Source organism: Psammomys obesus, unplaced genomic scaffold (assembly GCF_907164565.1).
Source record: "Psammomys obesus unplaced genomic scaffold, mPsaObe1.curated_primary_1811, whole genome shotgun sequence".
Classification (NCBI taxonomy): domain Eukaryota; kingdom Metazoa; phylum Chordata; class Mammalia; order Rodentia; family Muridae; genus Psammomys; species Psammomys obesus.
In genome coordinates, this window is record NW_026596134.1 from 11,379,348 (window position 1) to 11,391,645 (window position 12,298).

General features: G+C 46.2%; 1 protein-coding gene across 2 annotated transcripts; it reads right to left on the reverse strand.

Annotated features, from left to right (window-relative positions):
- Positions 1-383: 383 nt before the first annotated feature.
- Positions 384-12,041, reverse strand: Psmc1 (proteasome 26S subunit, ATPase 1). 2 transcript variants are annotated; one of them, XM_055593144.1, is made up of 11 exons: positions 11,979-12,041; positions 10,230-10,283; positions 9,422-9,518; positions 8,122-8,246; positions 7,560-7,745; positions 7,274-7,402; positions 6,126-6,222; positions 3,500-3,689; positions 2,676-2,827; positions 1,921-2,075; positions 384-708 (listed from the first exon to the last, which is right to left on the reverse strand). In XM_055593144.1, the coding sequence occupies exons 1-11, from the start codon at positions 11,979-11,981 to the stop codon at positions 574-576; spliced, it is 1,323 nt and encodes a 440-aa protein (XP_055449119.1). In that variant the 5' UTR covers positions 11,982-12,041; the 3' UTR covers positions 384-573. The 2 variants fall into 2 exon arrangements, with proteins under 2 accessions (XP_055449119.1, XP_055449120.1); XM_055593145.1 differs by lacking the exon at positions 11,979-12,041 and adding an exon at positions 11,592-11,699.
- Between the last annotated feature and the right edge of the window lie 257 nt (positions 12,042-12,298).

Consider the following 12,298-nt stretch of genomic DNA (forward strand, 5'->3'; position numbering starts at 1 on the left):
TCTACATCATCTTATCTATCTCACTTCCTTAATCCTGCCTCCTGACCCAAACCTGTAAAAAGGACCATTTTATTTAATAAACCAAGTCCCTGCTTCGACAGATCTCTGTCCAGCTGGACTGGCCACCCTCCTCTCAGCTCCACCTGCCGGATGTTGACCCGGCACCACGCTTAGCAGGTGGTTCTGTGGCATGAAGGAAAGCAGACTGAGCAAGCCAGAAGGCAGCATTCCACCCTAGCTTCTGCTTTAGTTCCTTTCTCCAGGTTCCTTCCCTGACTTCCTATGGTATGGAGATGGACTGTCAGCGGTGAGATGGAATAAACTCTCCCCCAGCCCCCAAGTTGCTTTTGGTCACAGTGTTCATTACAGCAAGGAAAAGCAAACCAGGATGATCCTTTATTGGGAGCAGAGGGCAGCACAAACACAGTGAGACTGCCCAACAGGCCCCTGCACAGCACCTCCAGATACAGGCTCTCTACAGCAAAATCAACCGGAAAATGGGTGCCTTCGGGCAGCTTCCCATCCTCCCAGGTGGGGAAACACATTCACTTCCCTGAAGACAGCCGAGGATCTCTAGAGATACAGCCCCTCAGGGGTGCCTTCTTGTTTTTTATAAAGCACATTCTCTTTAGACTTTTTGAAGTCTTCATTTGTTACTTTCATTCTGCGTTCCCGCAAGGCCATCAAGCCAGCTTCTGTACAGATTGCCTGAAAGAAAGAACAGTATGAGCCGGGTGTGGTGGCATATGCCTTTAATGCCAGGCAGAGGCAGGCCAACTACAGAACGAGTTCCAGGACAGCCAGGGCTACACAGAGAAACCCCGTTTAGAAAAATAAAAACATTATGTTCAGAAAAAAAAAAAAAAAAAAAACAAAAAAACAAAAAAAAAAAAAAACCCACTTACTTTTAGCTTAAAAAATTTCAGATAGTTTGAAACAAAGTACAAGACATAAACCATAAGACAGAGTAAACACAAATTGCTCATTTGGAACAGTTTTTTTTAAATGTCTCATAATTTCTGAGAGAATCCAAGAGCATATACTGGGAGACTTTAAGGGAGTAAGCACACTGGCCAGGGATCTGGGGTTCTGAGCTGTGGCTTGACCAGTCAGTAAATTCTTATAGCTTCACTTTCATGAAAAGTATTTCTATGAGCTAGGGGTGGTGGTACACATCAGTAATCGCAGCATCAGGGAGGCAGAGGCATCTCTGCAAGTTCTAGGCCAGCCTGGTGAGTCCAGGACAGCCAATGCTACGCAGAGAAATCTTGTCTCCAATAAACAAAAGAAATATTTCTATGAAATGAAGAAAGTGACAGGCCAAAAGGCAGAGAGCGTGCCCATTTAATTTACAGTCAGATATGCTGATGTACTATAATTATTGTAAGATATTTTCTCAGTACTTGCCAGAAGTGAAACAAGAGGCCTTCTAACACATGTATTAAAACACAATCCCGGGCACTGGGAGATGGCTCAGCAGTCAAGGGTACATGCTGCTCTTGCAGGGGATGGAGTTTGGTTCTTGGCACCCACTTTAGGCTCACAACTGTAACTCAAGCCCAGGAAATCTGATACCCTCTTCTTCCCTCTGCAGGTAGCTATGCATATTCCCACACAAAGTCACACATAATTAAAAATTAGAGCCTGAGCACCTCTTTAATCCCAGTACTTGCACAGGAGGTAAACTTAATGTTAGTGACTGAGCCTTGTGGGCTCACAGGGCAGGGTCATTTACTTCATAAATTAGTACATTAAATGACCCAAATGAAAGCAAACCTTCCATTTGGATGTAATGTCAAATCCACAGGGATCATGACAGTCAAACCGAGGTACCCACACACTTGGCTAACTGCCTCCTCTAGAGTTCGCCGTCTCTCTAACAGGCCAAGTGTCCAGAGGCAAGCCCGCCCACTTACTCACCTTGATGTCAGCTCCAGAGAGGTCATCCTTTGCCATGATCAAGTCATCCAAGGTCACATCATCAGCCAGGGTCATCCTGCTAGTGTGAATCTGGAAGATACGCTTCTTAGTCTTTTCATCAGGCAGGGGGAACTCGATCTTTCTGTCAATGCGGCCTGCAGACACAAAGCAGCTTTCAGCCACTTCTGTCCAGACCCCGACTTGGAGCCTTCACCCACCCCCTTCCGTGTGGCTTTAGTCACACGACATTGGGGGATGACACCTGAACCCTAAAAGGTGAACATTCATTCCTGTGCTCTGCGAGTATCTACATCTGGGTTCACACCAGTTAAGGCTCCACTTTGATACTTTTAGGAATAAGCACAAGGAGATCTGCGGCATTAGGGACAGGCAAGCCTACCTAAGAAATATTATAAACTATTACAGTTTTTGAGATCAGTGTCTACTAACCTGAAGCCTGTCAAAGGCTGGTCAGCAAGCCCACCATCAGCCTTTAGCTCCTCAGTTACTGAGTCACACCCAGTAACATCACACCCACCTTTTTACATGGGTTCCACAGACTAAATTCAGACCCTCCTGCTCACAGGCAGGTGTGTTCCTGATTAGACCATCTCTTCAATGAAGAAGATGTGTTTTGGTGAGTTATGTTGCACAATAGTAATTTGTCATTCTGCGTACCATTGTATAACAACCCCAAAACACGCTTCAAACACAATCCCATCAGATTTCCTTGAGGAAACAAAAGCAAATTTGACCTGGTCTGATAAGTGCTGGATCCAGAGTTTCTATTCGGTTAGTGGCCATGATAACTTTTACATCTCCCCTCGAGTCAAATCCATCCAACTGGTTCAACAGCTCCAACATCGTTCGCTGAATCTCTCTCTCCCCTCCAGAGTTTGAATCATATCTTTGGAAAAAGAGAAAACGAAGACCCAGCCGTTCTGTTAAAAGGACAGCTATAGCAAACACACAGCACGAAACTCAACACTCTTTTTTCAGCTGGAAGGCCACTCCCTATCACTCTGACAAAACAGCATCAGCACCCCAAGCTTCGGCTCAGTTCACACCCAACAATGCCCCACTGCGACTGAGTGATTAGTGCCTTCTGAAAGGGCTGCTGGAAGCTGGCTTGGGCCCTTTTCTGTGCTGTTCTGCCGGATGGAGACATGTCTGTTGGGAGCACCGAGAAGCAAGGGAAGATCCTAGAAGCAGCAGCAGCTCTGAGTAGACACTGATGCTAATGCCCTGACCTTAAGATTTCATGGCCCCAGAACGAAAGGTAAACAAGCTGCTGTCCTTTTAGATCACCCAGTCTGGGCTGCTTTGTTTGCAGCAGCACAGGAGAAGACACTTTTGAGCCACATTGCTGCACAGCAACTCTGCCTGAAGGTCTAACCTTTTAACTGCTGGGTAGAGACTGGCATGATTACAGAGTCCCTAGCCAGATGGTACTGGCTCCATGCAAGTGCTATGACAGGACTGGTTTCCAGAACTGCCTGGGTAGGTGTTTATGGCCCCCTGGAAAACAGCAAGGACTTGCTAACTGTTTATCTCATACAACAGGTCAGGGCAGGCCCACCTTTTGGTCCCAATGGCATCAATTTCATCAATAAACACAATGGAAGGCGCATGTTCTTCAGCAACTCGGAACAGCTCCCGAACGAGCTTGGGCCCATCACCTAGGTACTTCTGAATAAGCTCTGAGCCAACCACTCTCAGGAAAGTGGCCGAAGTCTGGTTTGCTACTGCTTTGGCCAATAATGTTTTACCTATTTTGGGTAAAAAGAATAAGACAAAGGAAAACAAAACAAAACAAAACATTTAACTGCTATTAAGAACACTCCATCCTAATAGAGGGACAACAATGAAAACACACCAGCTGCTTCTATTCTGCTCTCCCAACCTAACAACACTCTTTGACTACTTTAAACTCTGAAAGCCACCATGAAAATGTCAGTAAATACCTTTTACTTGGTTCTTTTTCCCTCATTTTTATGTGTGTGTGTGTTGTGACTATGTGTGGGGCCTTTGCCATGGAGCACATGTGGAGGACAGAGGACAACTCTGCTGAGCCACTTCCCTTCTTCCACCTTCAATGGCTTCCAAAGATCAAGCTCAGATTGTCAGGCTTGTGTGGCAGGCACCTTTATCACTGAGATGTTCTGTTAGTTATTTTCACACCTCGAGCCCAAAGTATCCTCTAAAGCAGTGCTTCTCAACCTGTGGGTCGCATATCAGATATCCTGCAAACCACATATTTATATCACAATTCATAACAGTTCCAAAATTACAGTGTGAAGTAGAAACAAAAATACTTATTTGGCCAAGGGTCACCACAACACGAGCTATGTTAAAGGCTGTAGCATTGGGCAGGTTGAGAACCACTGCTCCAAAACAATCACCATAATCACCCATAGAAAAACTGCTGTGCACTAGCAAGACAACAACCTATTTTTTTTCTAAAAAGGAACTTTTTCTTAGGTCCATTCTAAGTTACATATAAAATTAACTTAATGCAACCAGACATGGTAGCACAAATCTATAATTTGGCATTTGTGAGGTGGAGGCAGGAGGATTAGAAGTTGAAGGTCATCTATACAGTGAATCCAAAGCCAGCCTGATCTTGAGGCCCTACATCAAAACTAATGAATGAATGAACACATAAAAAAATTAATTTGACCTGTTCAACCAGGATTAGAAAACTAAATAAACTCTGATGAAACTATCAGTGATAAAATACTGTCTGGGAATCCTAGGTCTGATCCTAGGACACAAAGCAGCCTCCAACACAGGCTACAGGGCCCCACACCAGCAAGGTAGTACTGGATGGGCTTGTGGGTAGTCAAAATACTGGAAGGAGGACCAGTTGATGGAGCCCAGAGATGGGGAAGCTTAGAGGACTTCTCAGTCTTGGCATGGCCTTCCCAAGGGGAGGCAATTCCTCTCATGGATCTCCAATAGTGTTTCCAATGTTGCTCTATTCCCTGATAATTTTCTTTGAGGACACATACACACACCAAACATGTCCTCAACCCTGGTGGACTGTGTACACTGAATTCACCCTGGGAGCTCTAAAGGCTGGTCCCAGCTCGAGAAAGCAGCCTTTAACACAGGCCAGCCCCCAAAGAGTACTCAGCTCAAAAATTTTAGAGTTGGTAACACCTTGGCCCCTTGGAAAGTTAGTGAGGTGGGCTGGGTGTTGGCTCAGGATGCAGAGGCGAACTGGAACCCTCAGGCCAGCTGGGGAATGACAGCGGGCCAAACACTGGGACAACATGTGGTATTTATGTTCTCCTTGGTCACAGGAAGAACGACAGGCTTAGCCTTAGGACGCAAGACTATTCTTGGGAGACCAACTAGGGACAGTACAGACAGGGTAGGGTCTTTTAAGAGGGTTCGATCTTAGTATCTAGATGCAGTCAAGGGAAGCTGCTGGGTTACTTCAAGGGCCACAGGGAATCACTGAACATGCCTCCCACTCCTGACAGGCCTGCCCACCCAGCACGGCAGGGTCCACATCTCATGAGATACGTGCTGGCAGGTCGGAAGGCCAGTGCTGCAGCTCTAGCCATTACCAGCTCAATGCCAAGAGCTCTGTGGCCCTGGGCTCATCACCAGCCTCTCTGTAGCTTTAAATTCTGCCAAGATAAAGCAGAACGGCTTCTTCTAGCTTCAGGCTTCTCAGTTCTTTGATAACTCTCAACACAGGTCAGTTAGAACCCAACATCAGTTCTCTCAAGCAAATGGCCACTCCTGCTTTAATCTGCAGGGTAAGCAACTGCTACGTATTGGTCTCTACAGCTTAGGACAATCAACTTTAATGCGTTACATGTGTATGCATTTTTAACATCCTCCAACAAATAGTTACTTAGTACTATTGCACCAGTAAGCTGACCTGATCAAATGTCTCAGAGACACCATCTCCACTGCCAGTCTGAGGCTTGGCTAAGCAGCAACAATGCTTAGAGCTCCCAAGCGGTGATTTCAATGTAGGCAGTCAACCAAAGTTGAGACCTTGTTTGTTGTGTGTGTATGGGGTGGTACTGGTTGGCCGGACCTAACCCATGGCTGTGTGTCTGCCGAGCAGTACGGTCTACCTCTCCCTTCACAGCCCAGCTCTAGAGCTAAGCGAAGGCTGCGGTGCCTTCCACTCGCCAATGCTGCGGGCAACAGGAGGGGAGCGCCGGCAGCGTCAACATGCATACCTGTCCCTGGCGGGCCGTAGAGAATGACCCCCTTGGGGGGCTTGATGCCCATCTCTTCATAGTACTCAGGGTGGGTGAGAGGAAGCTCCACTGACTCCTACAGGAAAGAAACACTTGGTAAAATAGAAGTTTAACTGAAGTTATTGGTGTTACTTGACATGAAAATAGAAGAGTGAGATTTCTAATAGGTAGAAATCTCACTCTTCCAAAAGAAAATACAGCCAACTTCCCTTGAGGTGAGGCATGCTAAAGAGAACACGTGTCTCCCTGAGTTTTTTATCATCTCCCTTTCTACATCAAGCCCAGTTTTCCTTTTCCTTTCCAGAAGTCAGTCTTGAGCAACACTTAAGCTATTCTGGAGCAAAGTAAGACTGAGAAAGTTAAAACACATCCTTTGTTGAGACTCCAGTCAGGACCTGGAAAGACTTCCTGACAGCTGTGTTCACCTAAGGATATTATGTGCCTAGTTGCAGCAGTCTGAGAGGTCGACAGTGGAGAACTGCAGTAGCTCTGACTGACTTCCCTATGGGTGGGAGGCAAGCAGAGAGGAGGCAACAGCCACCCTGACCATCCACATCTCCCCAGGTGCCAGGAGCACTCAGAACAGCGAAGCCTAGCCTCTGTGCGTGCCTATGTAAGTACACTGACATCTCTACACCTTGACACAACAGCACATCAGCACAGCTGAAAACATCATGTTTTCACACAGAAATCACTCAATATTAAACATGTAAAGTGCTAAAAAGCTGCAGGACTACACATAATTTACTGTGATTTCCAGTTCTTAGCAATACGGAACACATAAAGACCTGCAGCTGGACTGAGCAATAAAGAAAAATACACATGCAGCACAACTCCAAAGCATCCTAAAGGGACAGCTGTAAGAACCCCAAAGTCGAGGCTGGAGAGATGGCTCAGAGGTTAAGAGCACTGGCTGCTCTTTCAGAGGTCCTGAGTTCAATGCCCAGCAACCACATGGTGGCTCACAACCATCTGTTATGAGATCTGGTGCCGTCTTCTGGCATGCAGGTGTACATGCAGACAGAATATTGTGTACATAATAAATAAATAAATCTTAAAAAAAAAAAAAAAAACAACAACAAAAAAACCCCCCAAAGTCTAGAAACCCAGCACTGGTTGCGCCATACCTTAATTTCCTGGATCTGGTTGTCCAGTCCCCCAATATCTGCGTAGGTCTCTTGGGGGGCCTTTTCCACCTTCATTACTGTGACCAGGGGATCTGTATCATCCATTAGCACTCCTATAACGGCATGCACCTACAAAAAATCAAGTCTTAACGTGACCGTGAGGTCTCTTCAACCCGTTTATGACAAGTAGGACCAGTAACTTCTCCCCACATTACCTGTGAGTGGACAAGTGGCCAGATCTAAGAGAACAGACACCTATGGGGTTCCTTGAAGACCAGCAACTGACCTTGTGGTTGAGCAGGACTGAGCAGCCTGGTTCCAGCAGATCCTTGTCCACAAATGACAGGATGCTGACATAGTGTTCTGAGCCCACAGATGTGGACACAATGGCATGATTATCATCAATGATCTCTTCCAACGTTCCTACAGACATGGGGGTCCCCCTGAGATCATCCACTTTTGACCTTTCCTCCTAAATAAAAAGCCAAAAAGGAAAATCAGATTAGACTTAAGGCAGATGATCCGTTTGTCTGCTAGAGTTACAAACCAGCAAATACTTTTTTCCCCATTCATTCACTTTCTGGGCATGTGCATCTGTGCGTACTCCTGGCTACCCGAGAGCTTCAGTGGTCCTCTAGTCTCTGCTCCTGGCTTGCTGCAGGGTGCCATCAGTGCTCTTACCTGCTGTGCCATCTCCCTGGCCCAGAGCTACTAATGCTTTTAAATGCTAGCCAGTAAGAAGCCTGCACAGGTTCATCTACTTGAGTCTCATCTGATGACAGTTTTAGGTTCTAAAAAAATAGAATTCACTTAGTAAAGAGAAGAACCACAGAAACGTCTCCACTTACCTCTTGCTTTTCTTCTAATGGTTTCATCTGCTCCTGATTCCTAATGAACTCTTCCTCCATGAGAAGATAGTCTTTTATCCTCTCTAGTTTCAGTAACTTCAAGCGGCACTGGGTGTGAGGAGTTACTGTAATGAAAAATAAAGTGTTATATGCTTGGAGCTTAAATTACAATAAAGTTTTACTTTATGCTCACCAGAAAGCCCTTAAAAAACGTTAGGTTCAGGGCTGGCAAGATGGCTCAGTGGTTAAAGTGCCTGTGCCAAGCCTGAAGACCGGGGTTCTATACCTCAGACCCACATGGCGGAAGGACAGAATTGAGTCTGCAAGCTCTGCTTTGACTTCCACATGCTCACAGCTGCATCTGAGTGCATGTGCTCACACACACACACACGATGAAGAGATGGCTTAGCAGTTAAGAGCAGTAGCTGCTCTTCCAGAAGACCTGGGTCCAGTTTTTAGTACCAACATAGCAGCTCAACACCACGTGCTTGGCACATGCAGAATACACATACACACAGGCAGGCAACACATTCATGCACATAAAATAAATCTTAGAAGAAAACTAATAAAAATAAACAAGTAGAGACATGATCCCGATGTTAATATAGTAATACTTCATTTTACAGAATGAAAGTTTCTGAGCCTGGATTCATAGGTTAGGCTATATTTCCACTGTGCTGCACACTTACTCCCTGCACTCAGGAAGCTAAGGCGGAGGACCATGAACATAAGGACAGCCTGGAGAGCAGAGCCAAGACCCTGACTCACAACAAACAGGGCCTTCAAGACAAAGGCTCTCATAAAGGAGTTGCTGTGCAAGCCTGATCTCAGTTCCATCCTCAGGAGGGGACAGGAGAGAACAAGCTCCCAAAAGTTGTTCTCTGATCTTTACATGCACACCGCAGCATGTGCCCTCCCGAAAATACAGAACCTAAAGAGAAATAAATGATTTACATGTTTAACTGGCTATCTAAAGACAATGAAGGGGGGCGCTCTCTCTCTCTCGAAAGGGTCTCTCTATGCAGTGCTGGCTGGTCTGGAACTCAGTGCACTGTGAATGGGGTTTCTTAGCATAAGACAAACTTGTGTGACACTGCATTTTAAGATAAACTGTAACTTCTATGCCAACCCAGTAGAAGGCTACGCATGAGGTAAGTAGGATGGGGTTATAACCACAGTGCTACCTAGTGCTTCAGTCTTCCCAGTACTTCCTGTGCCCCACTCCCACCCCCTTGCTCTATGGTACATGCAGGAGAAACTACGTGGGGGCTAGGAGGCCGCAGAGGAGCTAGGTCGTTACCCAGTGGCAGTTTGCTGGCAGCATCTGGTCCTTTTGTTTTCTTCTTCTTTTTTCCCACTCTGGTTGGGACAGGAGGTTCATATTTCTTTTTCTTGTCCTTGAGTTTTTAGAAGAGTAGGAAAAAGAAGTCACATGGAAACCATAAAATGCACATTTATTTTTGTATTGCTAACATATACTTCTAGGAGTACCGATGTTCTCATCTTCTAAGATATTTAAAATACTATTCTTTTTATTAATACTTTTTAAAAGTTAAAAATATAATTACATTATTTCCCTCTTCTCATTCATTCCTCCAACCCCTCTCATCCCCACCTCACACTGAAGGCCTCTTGATTATGGTTATAAATTATATAAATATAACCTGCTAAGCCTCTAAAATAACTGTCTTTTAAAAAGCAGATTTCATACTCCTGCACTTTTAGTACGACTTAACTGCAGCAAGTGAAAAGTCTCTTCATAGAAAGAGCAGTGACTCAGACTCTCTCAGTAAGAGAGAGAAAGGTCAGAATTGGGTTACCTGTCAGGTTTGGGTAAGGTAGGGCACCCCTCACACCTCAGTAAATTAAACACTTATAGGCAATCTCCTTCAAAACTTCCACAACTTTCTTGCTTTAAGAATCATTAACTTAGGGCAGTAAGTTCTTCAAAAACAGGAAACAGGTGATCCATCTGTAAACCAGGTTACTTAAATAACTACTGCGTCACTTTGCTTTTTAAAGTTTGTGCCTCCACAAAGAACTTGCTGAGACCTCTGGCAGTTTCCACAGCACGGTCAGATCACACAAATTCCCTGCTACTTATTTACCTTGTCATCCTTCTTGCCGCCCCCAGGACCATGGCCACCACTCTGACTTTGACCCTGGGGGGAAAAAGACAGACAGACATAAATTCAGAATACAATCTCATCGATAGCAACCTATCAAATCCCTGTGCTGACAGCTCAGGACTCCTGGTCAAGTCTTTTCCCAGTCTGAAAAGCTGTCACCGTGAAATGTATTAAAAGCACACTGGGATTTCTGGTTTTGAAACAATGCGTAACAGGGGGCAATGACTCAAATGCCCACAGCAAATACATACCCTTAGCAAGTTCCAACATATGCTACTGGGTCAGGACTGGAACAGTGTGGCTTCAAATCCACCCTGGTTGTACTCTTCACACTTCTGTCTCTCCTATCTTTGTCCCCTAATCACACCCACTCTCTTCCAGTCCATGCCTTATTTGGCCTCCAGCCTCCCAACAGAAAGCTACTTCCCTCTAAAACAATCAGTTTGTCCCTCAATCCTTCTCAAAATCCATCAACTGTTCCCTGTTCTTTTTGTTCCAAACTCCTTAGTTCAACATGCTTTGCCCTTGCCAAACTGCCTACACCTAGCTTTCCTAGGTTCACCTACCATTCTCCAATCCTTCCAGTTTGGTTCCAGTGGAAGACGTTTTCCTCATCTCTGGGACAATTTACATGTTTCTCAGTCACGAAGAAGAAGAGCTAAACCTTTCATAAAATTCTTAGAAGTACGATGAGCACTGTGCTAAACATTCTTGGAATATTACTGAATTTGATTTTAAAAAGAGAGTAAAAGTGTGTGCTGTCCCTACATACCAGAAGGTGTTAGATTCCCTGGAGCTGGGGTTACAGGTAGTTGTGAGCCTCCTGACATGGGTGTTGGGAATCAAACTTGGATTCTCTGGAAGGGTAGCAAGTGTTCTTAACCCTCCGAGCCTTTTGATTCTTAAATCCCCCTATTTTACAGATAAAAGAACCAAGGTCCAGAGTGGTTAAGTGACTTGCATAATGTCACGGGGCTTGTTAGATATAACGATGGAAATCATACTAAGGTCTGCTCTACAGCAAGCCCTAGGTGTTTCTCTACTGCTCCAGAAAAAAAAGGATTTGTGTCCCGCCAATAGCCACTTAACTGCGTATCAGTTTCCTCATTAAAATGGGAAAATTGTCTTCGGGGCGGTTCTAAGAAATAAGAACAACTCTGGGAAAATCCACGGCGCAGGTTCCGAATACTTTTCAAAGTCCTCACAGGTCCTGGCCTTCATCCACGTTCGGATGCACCAGCCCTGGAGCTGACTTCAGGGCTGTCTCGGGTCCTTGGCATACTCTGACTCCTCGGTCCCGCCCCTGCTGCCCTCGGATATCAGCAGGGATAACTCCCTCACCTCCCATCCAAAGCCACACACCGATCTGGCCCGGCCCTGTTCCCTGGCGTGTTTACGGCATCCCTTCTCTGGAAGGGCAGCACCAAGGAGGCAGCGACGCCGACCGTGCTCGCCGGTTACCCTCAGGGCCGACGCCTGGAGGGCCGAGCCGCCGGCGGAGACGCTCTACGCCGGTTCCGCGGCTCAGCCGCTGCCGCACGTCGGGCTGTCCCGCTCGCCTCTAGCCCTTCAGCCCCTCCTCGATCCGCTCCCCGCAGTCTGGCCCGTGGCGCCGCGTTCCCGTCCCTCCGTCCGCCGAGGAGCCCAGGCCCAGGCCGCGCGCCTCGTCCTCCCGCCTCGGGCCGTCTTGGTGCCCGCGACCACCGGCCGAAACCCTTAGTCACTCACCATCTTCCCCCGGTCCTCTTAGCCGTCTCCGCCGGAAGTGCATCCACCAAAAACGACCCCGTCAGAAGCGGAAGTGACAAAAAAGACTACGGAAGCCTATAAGGGACCAACTCCCTCCCGGGCGAAGCTGCGCGCGGAGGGCTGATCCTAGTGGTTTGGTAGAGGAATTGGTTAAACACTGTGAGCAAAACTTAAAAATAGTTTGCATGAGAGAATTTCAAGTAGCAGCGGTTAGTGTCAGTAACTTAAGATAATGATCTTGGTTGTCAAAGAATTAAGGCAATTTTGAAAATTAAAAAAATTTAAAATAATGCAAAAAT